We start from the raw sequence: 22,436 nt of genomic DNA, 5'->3' as shown, positions 1-22,436 counted from the left end.
GGTTTGCCATCTCTTTAAGGCACAACATCCACAGGGACTCTGAACTCCCACCGTGAATTCCCAATTTAAAACTTGGTCTGCCTGAAACACTTTTGCTTCAGAAGTCACATCTTTACGTGGCTTCATTAAAACAAACACTGTTGTCCTAGAACTGAAGGAAAGGACAACCCAAAACTTCACCTGCCGTGAAATCACTCACAGTGTAACCACCCACAGAATTTGGCAGACCCTGAAAATTAATATTCTCTAAGGAAAGAAAAAGCTGCATAAATACTGTAGCTCTTTTTTCATTCTTTGTATGCTCCCAAATATTTCTATATTCCCCAAAGCATTTTTGGCACAGTACTAATGAGCCACTGATTGAGCAGAACAAGATCCGTTAATTAAATGCAAAGGAGACAAAAGACAATTACACAGTGAGGTTGATAAAAAACAGAAGAATGATTAATCTAGTTCAGGAAAAATTAACAAATCTGGAATGGTTGCTGAAATTACTAATAATCATTGCCAATCCAAAATCAGTTACTGAACCATAATTTGGTTTTTTGTAGTGATTTCTTTTCAAAAATACACCTGCTGGAAAACACTTGTCCCCACACCAAGTAACACAAGGTACCTGTGTGACTCACTAAGATAATTTCCCAGTTCCTTCCTATTTTTACAGATTCTTAAAAAAAAAGGAAAAAAAGAAGTTGAAATTTCACCTTGCCAAGCGTATTTCTTCCCATTTAAATCAATAGCAAAGTCTTCAGGGTAGAAGTCAATGATGCTTGATTCCTGTCATTGAGAAAATAAAAATAACCCTCAGAGCCAATTCTGACAGGTGTTCAGAATGTCACATGGCACCAAACACAGCACTAAGGGGGATGCAGAGACCTGTGACTAATAAAAATACCTTCTAATAAATGCCATTTAAGCATCAAGTGTGATTGGGCACTTCCATTACTTACAGATTCAAAACAAGAAATTAAGCAGGAGAGAAAAATTGCAGGTGATCTGCTGGATTAAGCTTTGCAAGGTTGCTGTAAGGACCCAAACAACCTGAAGTGTAAGAGAGCCAGGAAACGAGTTCTCACCCAAATACCTGAATTCCAAGAAACCGCTTTTAAGGATTTTTTTTTTTTTTTTTTTTGAAGAATCCTTGCAACCTACTACAAACCTCCTGGGCTCCAGCATTTTTGTTCCTGAAGCAAGAAGCAGCAGGAGGTCGTGTTCACACCCCTGGCAAGGTGAGCCAGCCTTTCAGAGTGGACACAACAAGGATTCTCACCGGGTCTGTCATCAGCTTCCTCCACGTCGGCGGCAGAAAGTTCCCACTTGCAGCTGGAAACACTCCCATCAGTTGTTCGAGGGGCTTAAACTGTTGAAATCAGACAAGCCAGATGTAGGACACTCCTAATGAGGTGTTAAATCACAAATGATTAAATAAATAAATAACTAACTCGACGGATAAATAAAGGAGCCCTACCGGTTTGGAGCCCTTCTCAAAATCTGAAGGCATGTCTGCAATCCCCTCGAAGTCAGAAGCAAAGGGAGCGTAGTGGAAAGGGTAATACCAGTTCCAGGATGCACAGCCCTAAGGTGGAGAAGCAAGACAAACAAAATCAGACACGTCAGAAAAATTAAACAAAATTAAAAATCACGCAGCCCGGTCACCAGAGACGAAAGACACGGCAGAAAGGAGCATTTTTCTGGCAGCACACAGTTTGCACTCCCGCTTCTCAAAGCAAAATCCCACTGCTAACCGGGGAAGGCGTGGGGCCAGAGACCCCATAATATGCCCTACGAGGTGTGAAAATGTGAACAGTGCTTGCTGCAGGCTGGAAAGCACTCTGGCTTCAGCTGTTACTTTTCTCTCCAGCACCAGCGCTAACACACACTTGGAGCAGCACTTTGCTCCTTCCCTCTCACTCTCCCGGCTCGAACGCTGGGGAATATAAAGTGCGTCCTCAAAAAGGAGAAAACAAACTCAAAACGCGCCAGAACACCCTGCACTCGGTAAAGGAAACGCGGCTCAGGGAGGTCCAAGTCAAGTTTTCACCTCCTCAGCTATTTTTCTTAGCAGCACCACTTGAAACAAAAGCCCACTACTGTTTTGACTTCCAATTCTGAACAAGTAAATGTCAACGAGGCTCCTCCAGTGATATTTTTGGTACAAAATTACAGCGACTATAATTATTCAGTGCAATCCTTCAGATGGCTTCGGAAGGTTTCAAAAGCCAGGTGGATTGCTTTCTTTCTTTTCCTTCCTTTTTTTTTTTTTCCCCCTCTCCAAACAGATGTTCCCGCTGGTGGAACATGCCCTGCATTATTAGCTTTTTGTAAGAACAAAAAGGCAGGTAACACATTCTGTCACAAGCTTCGTGGACAGTGAGCAGCAGCTATTAGAATCGATTTTTATCATGGTACAAAGAAAAAAACAAACCAACCATTCTGAAGTTGCCCCAGCCCCAACCACTTCCTAACTTAATCTCCACACAAGCAGGCAGCACTTTGCCAGCTGCTCCATCCCAAATGCAACAGACTGGAATGGTTTTGTGCCATTGTATCACTGAAGGTGAGACAGTTTTCCATCAAGGACATTTCTACAGCTCACCTGAAGAGTCATTTATACCCCTGGAGACAGATGGGCATGAATAGAGTTGTAGGATGTATCTTGCCATGGTTAACAAAGAACAGGGTTTGCTTTCGGTGTGTGCAGGATCACAGGAATTCCCACCCATAAAGGTGTCCAGGTGACATCTGTCCTTTGCAAAAGGAGGCCTCAGGTCACACACACCAGGAGGTGGAGAGCTCAGCAGATCTTAAACCCAATGATTTTCATCTACCACAACAAATGAGCCAGAGCCCAAACTCAACCAATGGATGCAGTGGGAGGGAGGGGAACACGCTCCCACAGTTTGTTCCAAGGGGGGATGAAAAAAACCTATTTTAAGGTGCACAGTGGGAGGTGTTGTCCCAGCTGGACAGGTGTGAGCTCCCAGCTGGGTACCCACAGAAAATGTGCAGTTCTATCAACCCAGCACTGTGTCAAAACCACCAATTCCTGTGGAGGCAGATAAACCTCATCAGCTGCAGCACATTGTGCTCCCAGGTCACACAGCACAGCCAACTTACTCTGCCTTCAGGGCACGGAGCTCCTTATTAACCACCAGTGCAACAAACCCCACAACCTCCCACTAATCTCTTGCCAATCTGACATCTCAATTATCAAAAGATTTAAATCGGGTACAGATTACTTCAATCACAACACACTTCATAGAACATCATTACAATCCACCAGGAGACTGACAACTCTGGTCCTTTCCAATTCTTCCCGGCATTTCACAGGCTTTGTCCTTTGTTCCCTCCTTTAGTCACCTGCAATGTCATTATTCATGGCTTTGTATTGCAGAGGGAAAATGGCATCGGTCCTTACTACACCAACTACACCAACAAGTCTTTACATGAGAAACAGAACCAGGGAATCACTGAGGTTGGAAAAGACCTCCAAGATCATGGAGTCCAACCTGTGACCCATCACCACCTTGTCAGCTAGAGCAGAGCACTGAGTGCCACGTCCAGTGAGCACCTCCAGGGGTGGTGAAACTGCACTCAAACCCTGAGTACCAAGCGTTTATTGTACATCTTAAAAAACCCCCCTGCTTTTCCACAACGAGCAACAGGCCAAAACAAAACAGGGTGCAGACACGAAAGAGAATTCAGAGATGAAAATCTGAGGTACCTGATAGTAATATCTGAGAACCCAGCAAAGCCCTTCCACGTAGGACTGCACGACCTTGCGCCGGAATTTCTCGTCGGAGGCATCCACGTCGAATTTGTTCTTGTAGTAGCGCTGCTTCCAGCCAGTTTCCCACAACCTGCAACACAGCCATTGATACATCTCACCAGGGGCACCTTACAGGTCTGAATTACAGTGTCAGCCCAAGTCACTGGCTACTTCAGCTTCTATTTGCAGTTTACAGGAAAGCAGAAAAACTGATACTCGGCAGCAAGAGAATAAGGTGTGATGGTTGGCACCCCAGAAAATCCAGATGAGATCCTGAAGCTCCCATCCTGATAAACACAGCTCTAGTGCTAGAAGCAGGGTGGATTTTCAAACGTAGGCCTGTTGCTGTCAGGATTTCTCAGAACAGAATTGTTTCTGGTCAGCAATTCTGTATTTCTCACCATCTGAACTTTGTGCTTTAACTCTTTCAGGAGAAAAAACTCTTCCCCTTCCTTATTTCCTTTAATCTACCCTAGGCCAAAATCTTTATCTTACTGGAGTATCTTCTCACATCAAGTTCGTTCCTTTATTCTTAATGCCTCTCTCAAGCAGAAAAGTGGCACAGTTTTCCCACTCCTCAAAATAAAAAGTAAGCAAGCAAACAGTAATTTCTACTGTCCTGTTGCTGTTCAGACAAGCTGTGATTACCAGCAGCACTTTCTGCAGCCCAGGAATCCTGGGTTTGCTCACTCACACCACAGCAGCTCCCTTTCCCAGGGGATTTTCAATCCCTCATCCCAGAGACGGATCCTGGAATCAAAGGAGCCATCCCAGCCGCCCTCTCTCCTCCCTTCACACAGCTCCCCCTCATGTCTGTGCAAAACAAAAACTTGCTCCTCTTTCACACATGAGCACCTGAATCCCTCAGCTCTTCTGTATCACGTCAGGAAAAAAAAAAAACCAACAAATTGCTTAAATCTGATAATCCCTCAATAATGATTTATTTTTTTAAAGAGAAGTTTATGCCCAACAATTCCAGCTTGGCGTTGAATATCCCATCTGAAAATCAGCCTTTCCACAAAGGCTGAGACCACTTTAAATATTTAGATATTCTGAGCTACAGAAGAGCTTAAATAACTGCAGTTGAACATAGCACATCCTTTTCCTTGGCAATACCAACCCTGTCAGAACCACTGCTGCTCATAAATCACCACAGTTTGCTCACACTGGTCACCGTAAAACTGTTAAAGCTTCTTTTAGAACCTCTGCTAAAGCTCCAATGGAAAGGAACATTAACACCATACAGGAATTCTGCTTGCTTGATTAAAAAAAACCAAACAAATCAATTCATTTAGATATGCACTTACAGGAAAGAAAATGAGAATGAGAGCTGGAATATGTGATACTGGAGGAGCTGATGGGCTGGATGTCACAAATGTGTCGTGACAACAATCCTCAGTGTTTTCCCACGTCCACTTGACTGCACACAAAACCCCCTCCTGGCTGCATTTAAAGGGCAGACCCCTCAACAAACCACTGCAAAGGCCTGCAGTTGATGGCAACAGCTTGATTTAAACCTTTGATCAATGCAGACTCACTGGCAGTTAATTCTCATAAAATTCCCGTCCCTTAATAATCCAAGGATCAGCTGCCCTAAGACAATTAAAGAACTCCCAGGCAAAACAGGGCCTGCCACAAATCAGAGAGGGAGGAAAAATAAAAGCTGCCCACGTGAAGGTAACTGATTAAACAGCTGGAGAATTCCAACCTGGGACAGTGGAGGGGTTAAACAGCTGGAGAATTCCAGCCTAGGACGGTGGAGGGGTTAAACAGCTGGAGAATTCCAGCCTGGGACGGTGGAGGGGTTAAACAGCTGGAGAATTCCAGCCTGGGACGGTGGAGGGGTTAAACAGCTGGAGAATTCCAGCCTGGGACGGTGGAGGGGTTAAAAGGCTGGAGAATTCCGACCTGGGATGGTGGATGGGTTAAAAGGCTGGAGAATTCCAGCCTGGGATGGCCGCATTCCACTCACAAAATCAGGGCTGAGCAGGGAATGTCTCGGATGGGTTAAACAGCTGGAGAATTCCAGCCTGGAACAGTGGATGGGTTAAACAGCTGGAGAATTCCAGCCTGGAACAGTGGATGGGTTAAACAGCTGGAGAATTCCAGCCTGGAACAGTGGATGGGTTAAACAGCTGGAGAATTCCAGCCTGGGACGGTGGATGGGTTAAACAGCTGGAGAATTCCAGCCTGCAATGGTGGATGGGTTAAACAGCTGGAGAATTCCAGCCTGGGACGGTGGATGGGTTAAACAGCTGGAGAATTCCAGCCTGGGACGGTGGATGGGTTAAACAGCTGGAGAATTCCAGCCCGGAACGGCCGCATTCCACTCACATAATCAGGGCTGAGCAGGGAATGTCTCGCCAATCTAGCGCTGGGTCTCGGAGGGAGCGTGGCTGGGAGGCTGCAAACCTGCATGCATACTAATCTGGGCACTCAGAGTGAACAGCCACAGCTCACCCATCTCCCTGGAATTTGCTGGATATTCCAGCCCTCCACATTAATTACCGGTGGATAAAGAGATCATAGCGAAGCATCCGAAGGCACTGCTGCACTGAGCTAAATGGCATTAATTAGGCTGCATCTATTTCAGCAATTTGCTAACAAAGTGCTACAAAAAAAATGGCTTCACCTGATATTATCCTCTGGCTCAGGTTCACTGTCACTGTCCTCAGCTTTCCGCTTAATTCCTCCTCCTCCCAGGGCCGGGCTGCCATCAGGAGTCAGGCTGGTATTTGGAGATGCTGAAGTTGTCTGGGGTCAGAGTTATTACAGATAAATAGGGGAAGGGGGGGGGAGAGGAGGATTTATTAGGCATTTTAAATTCAAGTTACAATTAACAGCTCTGCAATAATCACACGTGTTATTTTCCGTTCCAGAAAAACTCCAGGCAAAGGCTGCACAACCCCGAACCCCTTAAGCCAAGGAGCAAATGGAAAGAAGAACACACCTCTATTAAAAAGGCAGGCATTGATTTCATACAGGCAAAAATGTCATTGGATTGGAGAAAGAAAAGGATGCAATAAACAAGACAGCAGAAATTGGTAAAACATGCCATTCTGGATATATTCCAATTTTGGAACACCCCTGTTTGCTCCAGTCCTGCAGCTTCTGTTACAGCTTCATTCTGCAGCACCAGTGAAAAACACACATGAGAAAAAAAAAGGTGCTTCTAATTCAGAACTGTCAGAAATGCTGAGTTTCTTCACAGCTGGTCTTTTAAACTCCTCTCAAATGTATCCATTTTAATATTACAGAGTCAAAAAGAAACGCCTCCTGTTCCACAAAGGAACTAATGTGCTTAACTCAGGTGCAAAAGTTTCAAGATTAAAAGGGAAGAACAGTAGAAATTATACTTTGAAAAAGCATATTGTATTTAGACTTCAGAGACAGAACCCACACCTTCACGATGAAAAGGACCTTTAATTTCTTTCACTGTTTGGATGAAGATTTATACCCAGAAAGAAAATATCTGTCATAATTGTTATTTCAAGGTAACAATCGAGACTTCTAACAGAGTACTCCACTTACTTCCAGTTTTCCCTCACTAACGCCTTTCCCAAAATTTCATCCGAAGTTTCTCCTTTCCACAAAAACTGGTTATCAAAAGCCACTTCCTCGAAAAAGAACATTTTTGGTGCCTGCTTTTCAAGAAAGCTCAGTGGGGTGGAGAAAAAAAGGTGTCCAGAGTACCACGGGAGGTGATTGCTTCCCTTCTCTGCGCCAATACCTCTGAACATCTACTCACAGAGTTGTGCCTCTCGTGCATCCTCATCTCAAAGGCGGCTTGCCTGGGGTTACAGATTGCCTGAGGGCTGGATCGATTGCCCAGGGCTTGAGGGGAGAACTGCCCACCAGGAATGAAAGCAGGCTGATCCCTCTGAAAGATAAACACAGAGGAGCCCCCTGAACCAGCCGTGTAATCTCCCCAGCAGCCAGATGATGCTCCCTCACAGCTTTCAGATTAAACACGTTACACGAACTCAGCACAACTTACACACTCAGATCAGCTTCAATTACTTGTGTTTAGTGATCTTCACCAGACTTCTGAGTTATGATTTATTAAGCTCTTTTGCAAAACTGCCAAACCCCCCCTGCATTTTGTGCCTGTGTTCTTTCCACGTGGGCCAAAAGGCAGTTTTTTGGGGGCTTGGTCTGGCTTCCTGGGAATAACACGTTCCTTGTAACAACAGTGAAAAACCTCTGCCACTCTTAATAGGGTCAGTCAGAAAATCCTCATTTAAAAAATGAACACAAGGGCTGGAGAGCACTCAGGGAAAACACATGCCCTGACAGTTTTGGAAGCTCCACTTCCTTGGAATGCCCCATCCAAGAACAGAGCTGTGTGGAAATGAAAATACAAGGCCCGTTTTCAAAATATCACAATATTCTGGGAATGAAAGAAAATTCGCCCCAATAACAGAATTTTAAATTTTTTAACTTTCAAATGGCTTACACACAGGCCAGGAAACACCTGCAGTTCCAACCACCACACCTGCCAAAACCTGAAGTGTCTATTTTAATTCTTGCTAGTTTTTGCATCAGGTAAGGAATGCACTTACCTTCAATCTTTTCCTTTTTTCTTTCTGTCGTCTTTTAAAGTTATCCTAGATGAAGAGTAAAGGGAAATAAAGTCAGTCAAACATATAGATTTCTTGGGAAATTATTTCATTACAACCCTCAACTGACCAAACCGTGAGGTTTTTAGGGAATGTTCTGAATAAGATGTGGGGCAATTCTTCCATCTGTAAATCCAACAGAAAGGGGATGGAATTTTCTACTCTACCCTGAAAATCTATGGTGGGGGCGGGAAAAAGGCAGCTGGGTATTCAAAGCCCCACAATTTTGGTAGTGGCTTAAATGATGTACTGAGTTTAGCTGTAGCCTCAGTTCAGGGTGCCAGCAGTGCCAAAGGACACAAGCTCGGTGCCCAGACTGGAGAGCTGCCAAAAAAAAATGCAGGAGAGACATTAATGTCCTAGAAACAGGAAAAGAAGACACTCAAGGAAAGATATTTCTTATTTCGTGATTCTCAGGCCTGAGAGCTGAACATCAAATTGGCATTTCCACTTCCAGGAGAGGTGCAGGCTGGAATAACAATATGCCAAACATTTTGCCAGCACTGGCACAGTGATTTCAATTCCAAGTGCCTTCTTTCCAGTCAAAAATCACTGAGAGTCGTAGAATAACAAACCACAAAATTTGGCTTTTTTTTTTCCTTATTCTCTTAAAGGAGGGGTCCCGGGCTAACAGTAATGCACATGATTAAAACCAAACTCCAAGGATGTAATAACAACAAAAAAAATTACATCGTCGTCTTTTCTCTTTTTGAAAATACTGTCCTCGACTTCTCCCACCGCCAGCATGATCATCTGGACCCGCTGCAGGTTGACAAACCCGCTCTCAGTGAGGTACCCCTGCAGGTTAGAGAACAGCAGAGTTCAAAAACAAGTCTGTTTTTCAGCAAACCCCCAGATGTTTCCAAAGGAAAAGCTCTCACCCCGGTTTTGTGCACCACGTTTTTATAGATGTTCACCAAGCGATCGATTGCTCCCTCCCTAAACACAAACCAAAGGGTGAGACTCCTGTTACTGAGAAACACAGGGAGTATTCCTGCAGGAAAACAAAATGTGTCCTCATCTACCTGATCTCCAGAGACGGTAGGTGAGGCAGAAAGTCATTTCCCACGAAGAAGCACATGAAGACCCAGTCATCGACACTCCTTTCGAAGTCGAACGTGAAAGGCAGGCTGGCCATAGTGAGTTCTCTCTCCAAATACTGCAACACGTGGAAAAGGACATTGGGAAAGGCTGCATGGAGTTTAAAATGTTAGTTACACGAAGCAGCTGGAGTAACAGCTCCACCTCACCTCCCTCAGGACACACAGGCGGATGAAGATGAACTCCTGCTCCGCCACGGGAAGGGTGTCGGCAAACTGGTCGTGCTGAAACCAAGGGAGAGCCACGTCACACCCCAGCTCTCCTTAGAGCTCCTCCAGCTCCATTTCCAAGCAGCTAAGAAGGCTACAAGAACAGGCTCCCAAGCTCTCGTGCCAAGCATGCATTTTGCTGCTTTACCTGTCTGTGAAGTTACTGATCATTTGTTCTCACCAGTGGAAAAAAAACCCCCAAAACCAAAATACCACAAGTGAGGATATCAGTTTTGACATAATATTCCTGTACTGCACAAGTACAATTTTCACCTCTGAGAGGACAGCCAGGTATTTTCAACAACAACTTGCATCATGCTTCAGCCAAAACCAACAGCAAGAACTATTTGAGGATCTCATTGTACACGAGCTTATAGATTAAAAAAAAATAAATCCAGAAATAGCAAAATTCTTACCTTTCCTTGTTTTTCTCTGGGCAAACCTTGGCAATCCTTAACCTCATGACCCATCTGGTTACAGAGAGCACACGGCTTGGGTTTATTTGGTTTGAACTCCTCCCTAATTATAGTGAAGTTTGGTTCGTGTGTAGCTAAGCCAAGCATAATCAGATCAGCTACCAATCAAGAAAAGAGTAAAATATGATGAAAGATAAACAGTATTAAGCTTTAAAAGAAAAAAAAAATACAACTTCAGAAGCAAAGTCGATTCTGCCTTCAGCAAGTGTGAACACACCAATGTGCTTTACCCACAAACCACCCCCTCAGGACAACCCCAGGGAGCTGTGGGCAGGGCTGGACCCTTCCCCATCCATTACACACAGCTTTCCAAAACTGACAAATCCACCGGATTATTTACACATTCCCAAGTGAGACACAGTCCAATTCAATCCCAGAACAGCACAAGAAAGCTTAGCAGGACACATTTCTAGCAAGGGAGAACTCACCATCAGCCCCACACAGACAGTGGTGAGTGTTTGGGTCATGATTTGGTTGAGCTGTACAAAAGAAAATTACATTTAGTCAAAGTCATGTAAAACAAACTATTATTGGCCATACCTTAATTTAAAACAAAAGGTCCACATTTATTTGAGTTTTACCTCTCTGTCTCCTAATGTAATCCATGATTTTATGTTCCCCTTCACCAGGAGCACTGGCATCCGACAAAATAACCTGCAACACATTCCAATTGTGTCAATAATTAATGCTGCCACAGTAAAAATCAACAACTTATGCAGTTCATACACTGAACACAGAACCTGACTCATGAACACTTGAAATTCTAATCTGCAGTTTCAACTATCTCAAAATGAAATTATTTAAGAGCCTAGAACCAATGAACCTTCATTTTTCCCCTCCAATTCCAGGATGAAGGTGACATACTGATTCAAACCCCACTGAAGTGATCAGGTCATATTTTTGTTTCCTGATAAATTACCAGGGCAATGAAACAGGCACTAGAGAACTCAGAGATGAAGCACACACGTGTCTGCTTCCCTTTGGATCTTCTCAACTCATGGATGCCCTGAAACATGATCACAGCAGACCCCTCCTCACCCTGACGTCAATTCTTAGCAGAAGCATTTATTAAGCACTAGCTTAATAAAGCATTAGCATTTATAAAAACCCAGGTCTGATGGAGGGAATCAAGCAGAGCCAACTGCCCTCTAATTAGGCCACTTGAACAGTCAACTCATGGCAAATAGCACAGGCAGCTGCATTAACTGAATCCTCTGCCCCCTCGTACAGAGCAAACACAGGACTGTCAGAAACAGAACTCGGTGGGAGTGGAGTGCTTGAGGGGAGCAAGAGAGAATCTCCAAGTCCAGAAAGGCAAGCAAGCTGACATGTATTATTTTCATTGCCTGCCATCCATCATCAGAGCAAGGGAGAAAAGGCAGCCCACTGAGGGAGCAGTTAGAAAAAAGAAACAGTGCAAAAATGACATCTACAATGTATCTTGACGCTTCCCCCAAAAGAAGCAAAAGTATTCCTAAAGCCCTGTCTCCCATTATGTCAAATTGTGGCTTCTACTGGCAAACCTCCTCTTTGCTGTTCAGTGAAATCAAAGCAAATGGTGCTGGTGCAAATAGAGTTATCAGGACGAAATGGTCTCTGAAGTCACAGCAGGACGTGCGAGTCGGCCCATTATTAATAAAAGCACAGAGCCAGGCCAAAGAGATAAATCTGTTAAATTTCTGCTCTTCAATCAGATCCCAGCCCAGCCCAAACACCTCCTTCATTCCTCTCAAGTAGGAAGCTGGGAACTCACGGTGAGGTTCTTCCAGCCCGGGTCGCTGTTGAGGCGGTCGGCGATGTAATAGCGCAGGCATTTCGCCAGATTGTCCATGAACTCCGTCCCCTGGAAGGGGTGGGAGGGAAATAAATGAAACCTTCACTCAGACACTGGCAATTGCTGGGTGAAGTGCCAGGTCACTCACCGGGGTAATGCAGTTGCTGTCAAATCTCTCCTTCACTTCTTCTGGAGGGAGAAATCCACCTGGAGCAGAAGAAACAGGGAGCAGAGTCAGATCAGCGCGGGCCATTTAAAACATTTCTGCATGATAAAACCCCACATGGCTCCCCAGGTAACAATTAACTCACTGAAATCAGTTTCTTAAAAAAAAAAAAAACAAAAAACACAACACCCACAAACCAAAATTAAACCAGCTCTTACCATTATATCATCTCCAAGTTTGAGGTGTCAGTACATCTATAAACACGACTTCAGCAAACACTGCTACACATTCCCCTTTCACTCCAGCCATGTCACCATCACCCTCAGAAAGTTGCTCTGACTTTTGTTTCCTCGCTGAATTTAGAGTTTCCACTGTCAAGTAACTACCCTTGCTCGCAGCTCATTATCCCTGTGTAGGAGTATTTCCGTCTGATCCCTGCTTTTAAGCCTCAACACTCCTTGCATCGAGCCCTACAAATGTGTACTTCCTTCCACAAGGGTTTTGGTTGCTTCCTCACTACATTTATCCCTGCTCTTCTGTTCAATTTATTTTCAAAAGGAATTAAGAGCACTCAACACAAATTCATTTCAGGTAGGAGACAGAAGAAGCAAAAAAGTGACATTTTGTTTTATCTTAGTTCTTAACTTTGGAGAACACTGATCCATCCTTCTGTAGGCTTGTTATCCCCTCCTTCTCCCAGCAATGCAGAGACATCCCTTCTCTAAAACCCTACTGAATCTTTCAAAACAAGGTGATTCTCATCAGAAAACCTCCAACACGGTCACTGGTTCACCTTTGGCCAGAATTTCCTGTCTTATTTTCTGTTTCTCTTCAGCAGCCTCCATGCCCTCCTTGGACGCTCTGAATCTCCTTGAGCGCTGTTGGTTCATTTTGGCACGTGGGGCCTAAAAAAAAGGAATGAGATGGGCCTGAAGGTCCTTTCCAACCCAAAGCATTCCACAGCTCTAGGCACCGAGGGGAGATGAGGATCAGGTGGGGAGAAAGACAAGCTTCCAGCCCCAAAGGTCCCCTAGGGCTGTGAAATATTCCACACCACAAGTCCATCACCGCCCATCTGAAGTGCAGCTGCTCAAACCAGCTGCTCTGGTCCTTCCCAGCCTGTGGTGTTAATTATTCCTAAAGCCACAGAACAGAGGAGCAGAAGTAGTCTCAGAGTGTTACTGTCTTTTACAAGTTTTCAGCAAAGCTCAGGCTGCAGCAGACTCCATCAGCCAGCTCCTACAGGATAACAAACCCCAGGGGTTTGGTACTACTGATTACCCTCACCAAAATTCAATTAACGGTCTGTTTTACCTACAGCTTTTCATTTCAGAACACCATTTCCTGAAGGATCTTACGAGACCTGATGGCACCTACCCTGACCTCACAGCTGGAAAGGAGATGTGTCAGTCCTTACCACTCCATCTATGGCCATGTAGAGGAGCCTCCTCGGCCTCACGATGTTGAAGATCCTGTCGATGTACTCGAAAATCGCCACCATCATTTCATCCTCGTTTTTGGGTGCTGGCCTGAAACACAGGGGCATTCAATTCAATGACTGCAATGCTGCCACTGAAGAGACAAGCTAACTGGGAAGAGACAGAGAAGTGCCTTACTTGTCTTCTGGATGCGTGCAAGGGTGGATGATGCCGTTCATGTCCAGGTAGAGGTTATCGAACTCCACCTCGTTGGGGTTGGGCTTGCTGGTGTCGATGGGAACCTTGACTCCATTGCACTCCTTAGCCTGGGGGTGCAGTCAGGACAAAGGTTTCAGTACCAATAACCAGGAGCTGTGAATGCACAGACTCAAAAAAAGTCTTTTTTTTTTGTCTTTTTTTTTTTTCAGTGGCAGTAGAAGAAAAAGGTAGCAACAAGTGCCCACATGATCACTTGAAGCTGCACCCTTCACTATTAAATAGCCCTTCTTTTAAAAAGCTGTTTGTAAACCAGCACAACCAGAAAATGTTATGATGAGTTACAGTAGAGTTGTTAATTCATGCTGAAAAGAGAAGTTTCCACATCTCATATTGTTCCAGACAGCAATTCCTTTTACTGCCAGGAGCACACTGGTTGCTCCACAAGGAGAGATCCTTTCAGATCCCCCAGCTAAGCCTCCCCATTGGGTCTTTACATCTTTCCTTTCCTCACGACCATCAGAAGCACTGAGATGCTCAAAGCCCTGAAGTCTTCAACTCCTGCCTCCAAGCTTGCCTGTGGATAGATCTGAAGTGCTAAATAAAATCCAGAAATCGCCTTTGTCCCTCTAATGCTTCGCCTCTTCCTGGCTTCTCTTTCTACTGCCCCAAGAATGTGGAACTCGGGTCACAGCGCAGATGGGAAATGCCACGTGAACTTCTCATCACCCTAACCCCCCCTGAGCCACCTCTGTTCCTGGGCTACTCCAGCACTGGATTCGTCAACCACTGTCAATTTTGCTTCCTCACCATAATTTTGGGTTTGTTTGTTTTGCTCAGGGTTTTGTTATTGTTGGGTCTGTGGTTTGTTTGTTTGGGGTTTTTTTGTTAGTTTGGTCAAAAGGCAATTAGCACTGATTCTCCTGTCCCTCTCCCTTCTCACTCCCTCTCCCTTTCAAGGCCACACCTCCAGCCACACACATAAGGCACCGGATTAAACCCCAACAGCACGGAAGAGACACGACCTGAGCAAGGAAAAGCCCCATGATTTCCAGAGAAATTGTGGCTGGAACATCCCACAGAGGTGGAATGAAGCGTGCTCTTGAACAGCCTGGCATAAAGCAAAGTTAAAACAGGAATGGCATGTTCTGAGGCACGAACTGACTGAACTTATCCTTGTCTCAAAAGGCCAAAATGAAATCCTCTAAAGCAACCTAAGTCTTCATTTGGTATTTGCATTTCTCACAGCCACAGGTGTGTGGAATTCTTTCAGGGTAAGCTGTGAAGCCATTTTTAAGTAACTGAACGCTAACCCCCCCCCCCCATTTTAAAGAGGGGAAATTTCTGCTAATTCACATCTTTCTAACACTTGGGTTCTACTTGATCCCCCCCCATCCTCTTGCCCGAGCTGCCCCAATGGGATTCAGGGGACATCAAAGGCTTACAACCACGTGATATGGAAAACAAACTCACCCTGCCACAGGCCTGACTGCCAGTCTCCAAGGCAAAGCACAGTAAGTGTGATCTCGTTCAGAGCCTTCAGCACAGCCCCACAAACCCAACAGGTTTTTCATGTAACAGCCTTGTAGAAGGTTTAAGTATCTGGCAGCGATATCTCTTGTGATATAACTAAACTGTTCACTTCTAATCTACAGCCTCTTTTGAAACCATTGAAAACAGATCTTCAAACATGATACTTTAGTTGCAGCTTTATTAATTCGTATCAATTTGATTAAGAATATTCTCTCCTGGATTTTTTTATTATCTTCAAGATCTCCCTCTCATTCTACCTGCTCAGCTTAAGAAGAAGATTATTTCTTTTTCTTAAATCTGATTAATCTAGCAAGGTAAGAGAACAAGGATCAACTTTTTAATATTTCAAAGAGACAAGCTACCGGGAGATACAAAATTTCTGATTAGAGAGATTTATGGCAATCCTAAAACACACACGGAGCTGATTACATCGTGAGAGAAGCTTAAATTCATCTACAGTAAGACAAACTACAGCTTCTCCCTGCTGTCCTGCTCTGCTCTCAGATTTATGGCCAGATTTGAATATAAAAAAATGTTAATGAACACGATTTATCCTGGCTGTAATTGCAACGTGCTCTTGAGTAGGAACAAGGCACCGAGAGGGAGGGACCAGCAGCTGCCACTGCAGTTACTGCAACTCAAACTCAGCCCAAAAGAAGCTGTTGTGCCTTTCCATTCATCTTAACAGAAAGAACTTGGGCTGTTATCAGCTCAGTTATTGAAGATCAGCAAAAAGGACCTAAACAGTAAAACCAGATCTGCACAAACCTTTGTTTTACCTAAACAGGAGAGCAGCTTTGATTACACAGAGATTCAGCTAAATGTTTACCAGTGTGATGAAAAAGGTGAGTCCCCTGCCCACCCAACTGCTAGAGGTGCATTTGCTGTTTAAATTGGGGCTGCTTTTAAATGACAGATCTCAAAGAGTCATCCAGAAACAGCAGGATCTCCAGCAGGCACGAACATGGAACATGTCCACGACAGCCCCTAAACTGAGGGGTCCCCAACCCTCAGGACAGACCCCCTCAGGGATAACAACCCCCAGGAGTTTGGGACAGCAGCAGAACAACCAGTGCTGCCATGGCAGCTCAGATCAGAGCCAGAACTCACAGGAGATCAGAATTGAGGGAAACTTTTAAGCCCCAACCCCACCTTTGTTTCTAAAATAGTTCCCCAGAAAAACACTTAGATCTTAATTATCCACCTGTTAAAAATTCACAGGTAAAATAAACTTCACACCTCGCACCCAGAGAGGCTGAAACAACAACTGCAATAAAACCACCAGAGTCACTCACAGTCTTAACCAAATCTCTGACTCTGCTTCACTGCTTGAATCTGAAAAGCAAAAACACCCTGAAAAGCACAGAACTGAACACTAAAAGCGACCTGGAAACCTGCTGCAGGCAGGTCACACGTGCAGCCTCAACACGGAATTTCTCTCTTCCCTTCTCTCCTCCACCTTGCTCCCACACCATCCCCTTCCCCGGTGCTTCCCCAGGGTGAGGCACAGCTCTCCCGAGGAAGGAGGAGGCAGAGGAGGCACAGGCTCAGCAGCAGAGACCTGAACTTCCCAAGGCAGTGTTTGGAAGGGCAGAACTCAGCCAGCACAACCCGGCAAAGAGAATACAAAGTATCTGGAAAAGCCTATGGGAAAAGCAGTTTGGAAAGGGAGAACTCCAGCGTTTGTCTGCTCAGAAACACTCTGAGTTAGCCCTGGGGTAACAGTGCACTGAAAAGCCACCACAGGGCAGCTACTCAAAGGCTGCAGAGGAAGGGAGACCCCTCCATCCTCTGTCCCCTCCCACCGCCTCCCTTGGCACAGCACAACATTCCCGTGGCTGCAGGGATGTGCCCTAAGCAACCAGCCTAATAGAAACATGCAAACAGTCATAATTCCAGCTGCCTTACTGCCCTGAAAGGCACCTGCGGGACCCAGCAGCAAGGCTGGGGCTGAGCCTTCACCAAAACCACCTCCTGCTGCCACGGAAAGCCAGATTTTACAGCGTGCCTTTGGAAAAATCAGCTCTGTGTTCGGGCAGGAGGGGTTTCTCCTGCACAGAGAAAACACCAGCAATGAGACAAAAACTCCTGAGGCTGTTCGACGTTACAGAGCACAAGCCCAGACTTGTTCTGAGTCCTGGATGCAGTGTGATGTCCTGGGTTCGTGGGGTATTCCAAAAATAAAGCGCCAGGGTAAAGCAGGAAGCTGCAGAACGACTAAGACGTGAAATAAAAGACTGATAAAATAACGAGTAAGACCTGGAAATGACCCAGCTGCGAGTTATTCGGGAGGCTGAGAGCCCCAGGAGGCAGATTGCCATGTGCACAGTGGGGATCCCTGATCTCCCAGGAACCCCCTGCAGCTCCAAGGGACAGCCCAGTTTCTTCTCCAGTGTCCCATTCCTGCCCTCCCTCGTGTTCTGGCACCTCCTCTCCCGATCCCACATCCCCAGCAGGACCCTGGCACTTATGTTGCTGCAAACAGGGAGGTCTCGGGGAAACCGAGACGCTCCCAGCCCCTCAAACTGTTTTTAACCTTTTCCGTTGCACTTCCTCCCTCTTCCCAAGACAGGCAGCCGAACTTGCGTTTCCAGCAAGTCCCGGAGCTCGCTGCAGCTCCCAATTCCCAGAAAAAAAAAAAAAAAAAAAGCTGCGGAAAGCAGGAACTAGGAACAACACACAAGAAACGGCAAACAGCACCGCCACTGCTCCCTGCTCTTCCAAAAACACTGCCACAAATCCCACTTTTCCTGCCCGGGGCTGCACAGAGGCAGAGCCCAACGCGCCGGGAAGGGCTGGGATCCCCGGGAACGGGCCGGAGACCGGGAAATCGCGGGAGAAAGCCGGTTCCCTGCTCCAGGCGCCGGTCCATTCCGGTTGTCCCGTGCTGCCCGTCCATCCCCGCCGTCCCACGCTGCCCCTCCCTCCCCGCCGTCCCACGCTGCCCCTCCATCCCCGCTGCCCGTTCCCGCCGCTCCATGTGCCCGGTGCTCCAGCGGCGCACGTGGAGTGAAACTGCCGGTGCCTCCCCCTGCGCCGGGGCCGCTTCCACCGGCACCGAAAGCCCCCCCCCCCAAAAAACCCCCCACCCCAAACCACCCCACGCCACAAAACTCCCCGAACCGAACCGGAACCGCCGAACCACTAAACAAACAAATAAAACCGAACGAACATAAACAAGCAGCGCCGGGTGAAGGGCGGGGGGGGGGGTGCGCTCAGCGCTGCGGCCCAGCCGGCCCCGCGGAGCGCCAGCGGGCCCGCGGCGGGGCGGGCGGCGGTGCGGAGGGCGGCTCACCTTCTCCTCGACGCAGTTGACGATGATGGAGGGGTACTTGCGGCTGAGCCAGCGGAAGAAGGCCGGGACCCCCATGGCGGGGCCGGGAGCGGGGCCGGGGCCGGGATCGGGACCGGCGGCTCCGCCGGCACTTCCGGGGTCGGGGGGGCGCGCGGGGCACGGCGGGAAGGGGGCGGGGCCGCGCCGCCGCCATCTTGGGTGCGGGCTGAGGGCACCGCCATGGCGGCGGGAGGGAAAGCGGGGGGAACCGCTGCCCCACAGCCCTGAACGGGCAGTTTATCAGGAAAAACACCCTCCGTTAGATCCGTGCTAATAAAAGCCAAGCGCGGGCTGCCGCCGTGGGGCGGTTCGGGCGGCAGCGGCACACGGCAGGGCTGCCCAACGAGCCAGTAACGACACATGGCAGAGACATCGGTGATTTATTTCAGCGCTGCCCAAACCTGAGTGCTGGGTGCATTCCACAAATGTGCCGTTATTTACACGCAGAAAGCCGGAGTCAGTAACTTCCCAAGCACAGCCCCTCTACTAGGATTGATCAGTAATTTTCATGCAAGTTAAGTGAGTCACATCAACTTCCCTGCGTGCTTTTCCCCTGCGCAGGGTCTTTTTTGACCTGTAGGCGTGATTTTTAGTATTACAGTGAACATAGTTCAGCTGTAGGACACGCAGACCTTGAGTATTTCGCCAAGTTAATAATGCATACATAGACAGACGTTAACATCTTGATTTACTGTATCCCTAAAACTCGTTAGTCCCTGGATGCCCTTTGCTAAGGATGCAGCTGCTGCCTGTCCCACTGACCGGGTCTCCTTTCTTGCCGATTAGGCTCAAAAGTATACACAAAGATCAAACAACAGAGAACATCCTGACTTAAGATAATCTTGACATATTCCACATTCTGCAACACCAAAAGCGATTCAGGGCACGGCCGCTCTGTCCCCTCAGAAGGGGACGTTTCCAGACGCAGCCGGTGTGAAATGGCTCCATGTGATCCACGACAGCGGCACGAGGCAAAGAGCCCCCATCCCCTCGCTCTGCCCGTGGCATAAGCAAATACTATTAATTTGTGGCCGTTTGGCGGCGCCGAAATGGAATTAAACATTCGGGTATTAAACGGGATTAACACGAGGCAGGATTTTGCGCTCCGCCGTGTCCCGCTGCCGCACGGCAGCTCCGTCAGGAGGGCAGGGACAGGGGCGAGGACAGGGAAAAGCAGCCCGGGAATCATTAACAAAAATAACAAAATCTCAGCAGTGCTTGTTGAGTCAATGCCGCCAATTTGGGGAGCGGAGGGGAACCTTGGTACTGGGCTAATTCTCTGTAGAACAAATTAACCCAATATTGTGTCTCTCATTATTCTTATCCTCACTTGGCTGTTGTTAAGCCGTTTTCTGTTGTCGTTCCTCTCAATAAAATCTGTGACTTGAATAAATTTCCCCGGCAACTTTGTAGTGGCACCACACCTGTGGTATCAGCTAAAGATTGTCCTTTATCTGTTCCTTACAAAACAGTTCCCTGATTGAAGCTTCCTATTGTAGTGCTTCTCCTCCTGGAATTTCGTGCGGAGTACGGCAGCTTAGCATTAACATTTGGTTTGTATTGATGGGCAATCAGTTGTTTTTCTGATAATGCCAAAGAAAAACAGAAGGCTGGCGGGACGCAAATGAAACGCGATCGTCTTATCTCATAATTACTTGGGTAAACAAGTGCTGGAATAATTAATGCTGCAACAAACAACTCCTTGAAAAGTTGGTCTCAGCATCAGCAGCCACGCCGGGGCACGAGCCCGGGCCCCACCTCCGAACTGCGTGTCCATGAGAAGCGCACGGAGCGCCGTGTCACCGCCAACAGGAGCAGGGAAGGCTTCCCATTAGGGTATTTTCCAGGGATGAGTGGCGTGCCGATGGAAATCTGCCCGGGCTGTATTGATTCCAGTCCCCCCGTCCGTCACCGTCACCTGCCATCGTCCCCGGCTGCGGCGTGACAGCTGTGAAGGAGCGGAGCAAAGTTGACTGGCAGGATGTTTTGCATCTAATGAGCCTGTGCACAATAAGAGCATCACAAATGCTGCTGCTGCGGAGGAACTCGGCTATCGCTCCGACACCGAGAGGCAGAGATTGCCCGCACTCGGCTCCCGCAGCCATCCGTCACCTGTCACGGGCCACACGGCGGGGGCTGAGCCGGACTGAGGGATGGAAACCCCACAGGCTGGTGTCATGCCAGCAGATATAAAGCGGGCTGACATCAACAGCCGGGAATCGCTCAGGAAGAGCTTAAAGCTGCACAGACGCCGCAGATCCGAGGCAATGTCACACGGCAGCACGGGCTGCTGGAGAGACTTTTCCAGCTGAACCTTGGGCTGACATTGCCTGACCCATCCCATACCCACAGCCTGTCTGTGCTGGGATACTGGGGAGCTTACATTTGCAGATGGGTAGGACCATCCAGAGCAAATTGCCAGGAATTAGGGATGATAAGGAAAAGGCAGTGAGGAGTGATGACACCCCAGCCCTCACATGCTGGGTTCAGACATGATTCAGCTCTCCCAGGCGATGCTGCAGCGCACAAGGAAAAACCTCATCTGGACTCACCTGGCTCCATCCTTGGTGCAGCTGATTTCCCAAATCCCAGAGCATTCCAGGCTGCACCCTCACCAATGCTGGACTGTAACCCGCAGCAGCCAGCTGTACCAAGGGTTTCTGCTCACTTCCAAGCTTTCTGTGAGCCATTATTTCAAACTGTTGAGCTCTCAGCCCAAGTGTTTTTATTAAATTCAGTGTAGTTACCATTTTTAAGTTGTTTTTGAGGGACAGGATGTGGAGATTGGTGGCTGTGGCAGATGTGGGGCTGCGGCGCAGCACAGTTTAATTGGGGTGCTGGTTTCTGCTTTTGAACTTGTCATCATGATGAACAGCTTTTTTTTTAATATGTCCTCTGGTTTCTCCCTTCGAAAGAAAATCTCATGTTTAATGAACTTAATTTTAGATAAAAGGAATGAAAGGAAGGAAATTAAAAATGCATGCAGCTCCTAGAGTCATCCAATTACTGTGATGTCCACACAGCAGCACCAGCACAGATTTCACAAAGCAGAGAAAAGCAGGAAAGCACTGGGGCTCTACACATGTAAACGCTGCTCTATTCCAAAATGTGCTGAATTACAAATGGACATTTTATGCATTTCTTCTTCTTGATCTGTCGCAGAAGAAGATAAAGATCAAACAAGCCAGCCCGCCCCGGCAGTGCCTGTCTGCGCACCCACAATGCTCGTCTGCTGCTTTCCAAACCACGTCTAGCTCTGGAGCCCAAACAGTGGAATGCGGACAAGCCTCAGGAGGGGGTTCTCAGGGGGCAGGGTCACTGTCAGAGCAGGTCAGACAGAGCACATGTACAGCGTGTAGGACCTATCATGTTTATTTGGTATTTACATTTCCTTTGCCCGTAAAGTGACGAGCAGCGCTTCAGCCCACAGCACACTCACTGTGAGTGTGAGTGGGCTCTGAAACAACGCTTCTGCTTCTCCCCAGAAGCCAGCAGGGAATCTCAAGCATAGAAGTCATCGAAGTCGTCTGACTGGGCGCTGTGGGTCTGCGGGCGCAGGGCGGCCTCGAGCTCGGAGCTGCTGTCGTCGGATTCGCCCCAGAACGCTGCGGGGGAGGACACAGAAACCACAGCAGTAAAACCCTTTCCACGGGGGTGCCCTCTGTCACAGGCCCTGTGGCTAATGGAGGAGGAGCAGTCTGAAGCCCCCAGCCCAGGTTGTGTGTCCGGCCCCGCACGGTGCCCGGGGCAGAGTGGCTGTGCCCGGACAGCGGCTTCATTCAGCGCTCCCACTCCATTGTGCCTCAAGGTAGCTGGGCAGA

General features: G+C 47.4%; 2 protein-coding genes across 5 annotated transcripts in view; both read right to left on the bottom strand.

Annotated features, from left to right (window-relative positions):
• Positions 1–18,713, bottom strand: part of XRN2 (5'-3' exoribonuclease 2) — a 37,975-nt gene extending 19,262 nt beyond the window's left edge. The window contains exons 1-20 of the mRNA XM_032683155.1: positions 18,577–18,713; positions 13,731–13,858; positions 13,532–13,643; positions 12,908–13,019; positions 12,097–12,155; positions 11,928–12,017; positions 10,756–10,828; positions 10,603–10,653; positions 10,115–10,272; positions 9,639–9,713; positions 9,414–9,547; positions 9,270–9,327; positions 9,079–9,186; positions 8,332–8,376; positions 7,518–7,649; positions 6,402–6,523; positions 3,725–3,860; positions 1,469–1,576; positions 1,271–1,360; positions 705–777 (exon numbers count right to left, since the gene is read on the bottom strand). Of these exons, the coding sequence (XP_032539046.1) occupies positions 705–777; positions 1,271–1,360; positions 1,469–1,576; positions 3,725–3,860; positions 6,402–6,523; positions 7,518–7,649; positions 8,332–8,376; positions 9,079–9,186; positions 9,270–9,327; positions 9,414–9,547; positions 9,639–9,713; positions 10,115–10,272; positions 10,603–10,653; positions 10,756–10,828; positions 11,928–12,017; positions 12,097–12,155; positions 12,908–13,019; positions 13,532–13,643; positions 13,731–13,858; positions 18,577–18,651 (1,939 nt within the window). The 5' untranslated portion in view covers positions 18,652–18,713. The remainder of the gene's footprint in view (positions 1–704; positions 778–1,270; positions 1,361–1,468; positions 1,577–3,724; positions 3,861–6,401; positions 6,524–7,517; positions 7,650–8,331; positions 8,377–9,078; positions 9,187–9,269; positions 9,328–9,413; positions 9,548–9,638; positions 9,714–10,114; positions 10,273–10,602; positions 10,654–10,755; positions 10,829–11,927; positions 12,018–12,096; positions 12,156–12,907; positions 13,020–13,531; positions 13,644–13,730; positions 13,859–18,576) is intronic.
• A 3,258-nt stretch (positions 18,714–21,971) lies between these two features.
• KIZ (kizuna centrosomal protein) overlaps positions 21,972–22,436 on the bottom strand; it is a 101,958-nt gene continuing 101,493 nt past the window's right edge. For all 4 annotated transcript variants that reach the window (XM_032681763.1, XM_032681764.1, XM_032681761.1 and 1 more), the window contains one exon: positions 21,972–22,220. In XM_032681763.1, coding sequence (XP_032537654.1) covers positions 22,117–22,220 — 104 coding nt within the window. In that variant the 3' untranslated portion in view covers positions 21,972–22,116. The remainder of the gene's footprint in view (positions 22,221–22,436) is intronic.

The sequence above is a fragment of the Chiroxiphia lanceolata genome, chromosome 3 (assembly GCF_009829145.1).
Source record: "Chiroxiphia lanceolata isolate bChiLan1 chromosome 3, bChiLan1.pri, whole genome shotgun sequence".
Classification (NCBI taxonomy): domain Eukaryota; kingdom Metazoa; phylum Chordata; class Aves; order Passeriformes; family Pipridae; genus Chiroxiphia; species Chiroxiphia lanceolata.
The sequence above is the reverse complement of the archived record's forward strand: the minus strand, read 5'-3'. Positions and strand labels throughout refer to the sequence as shown.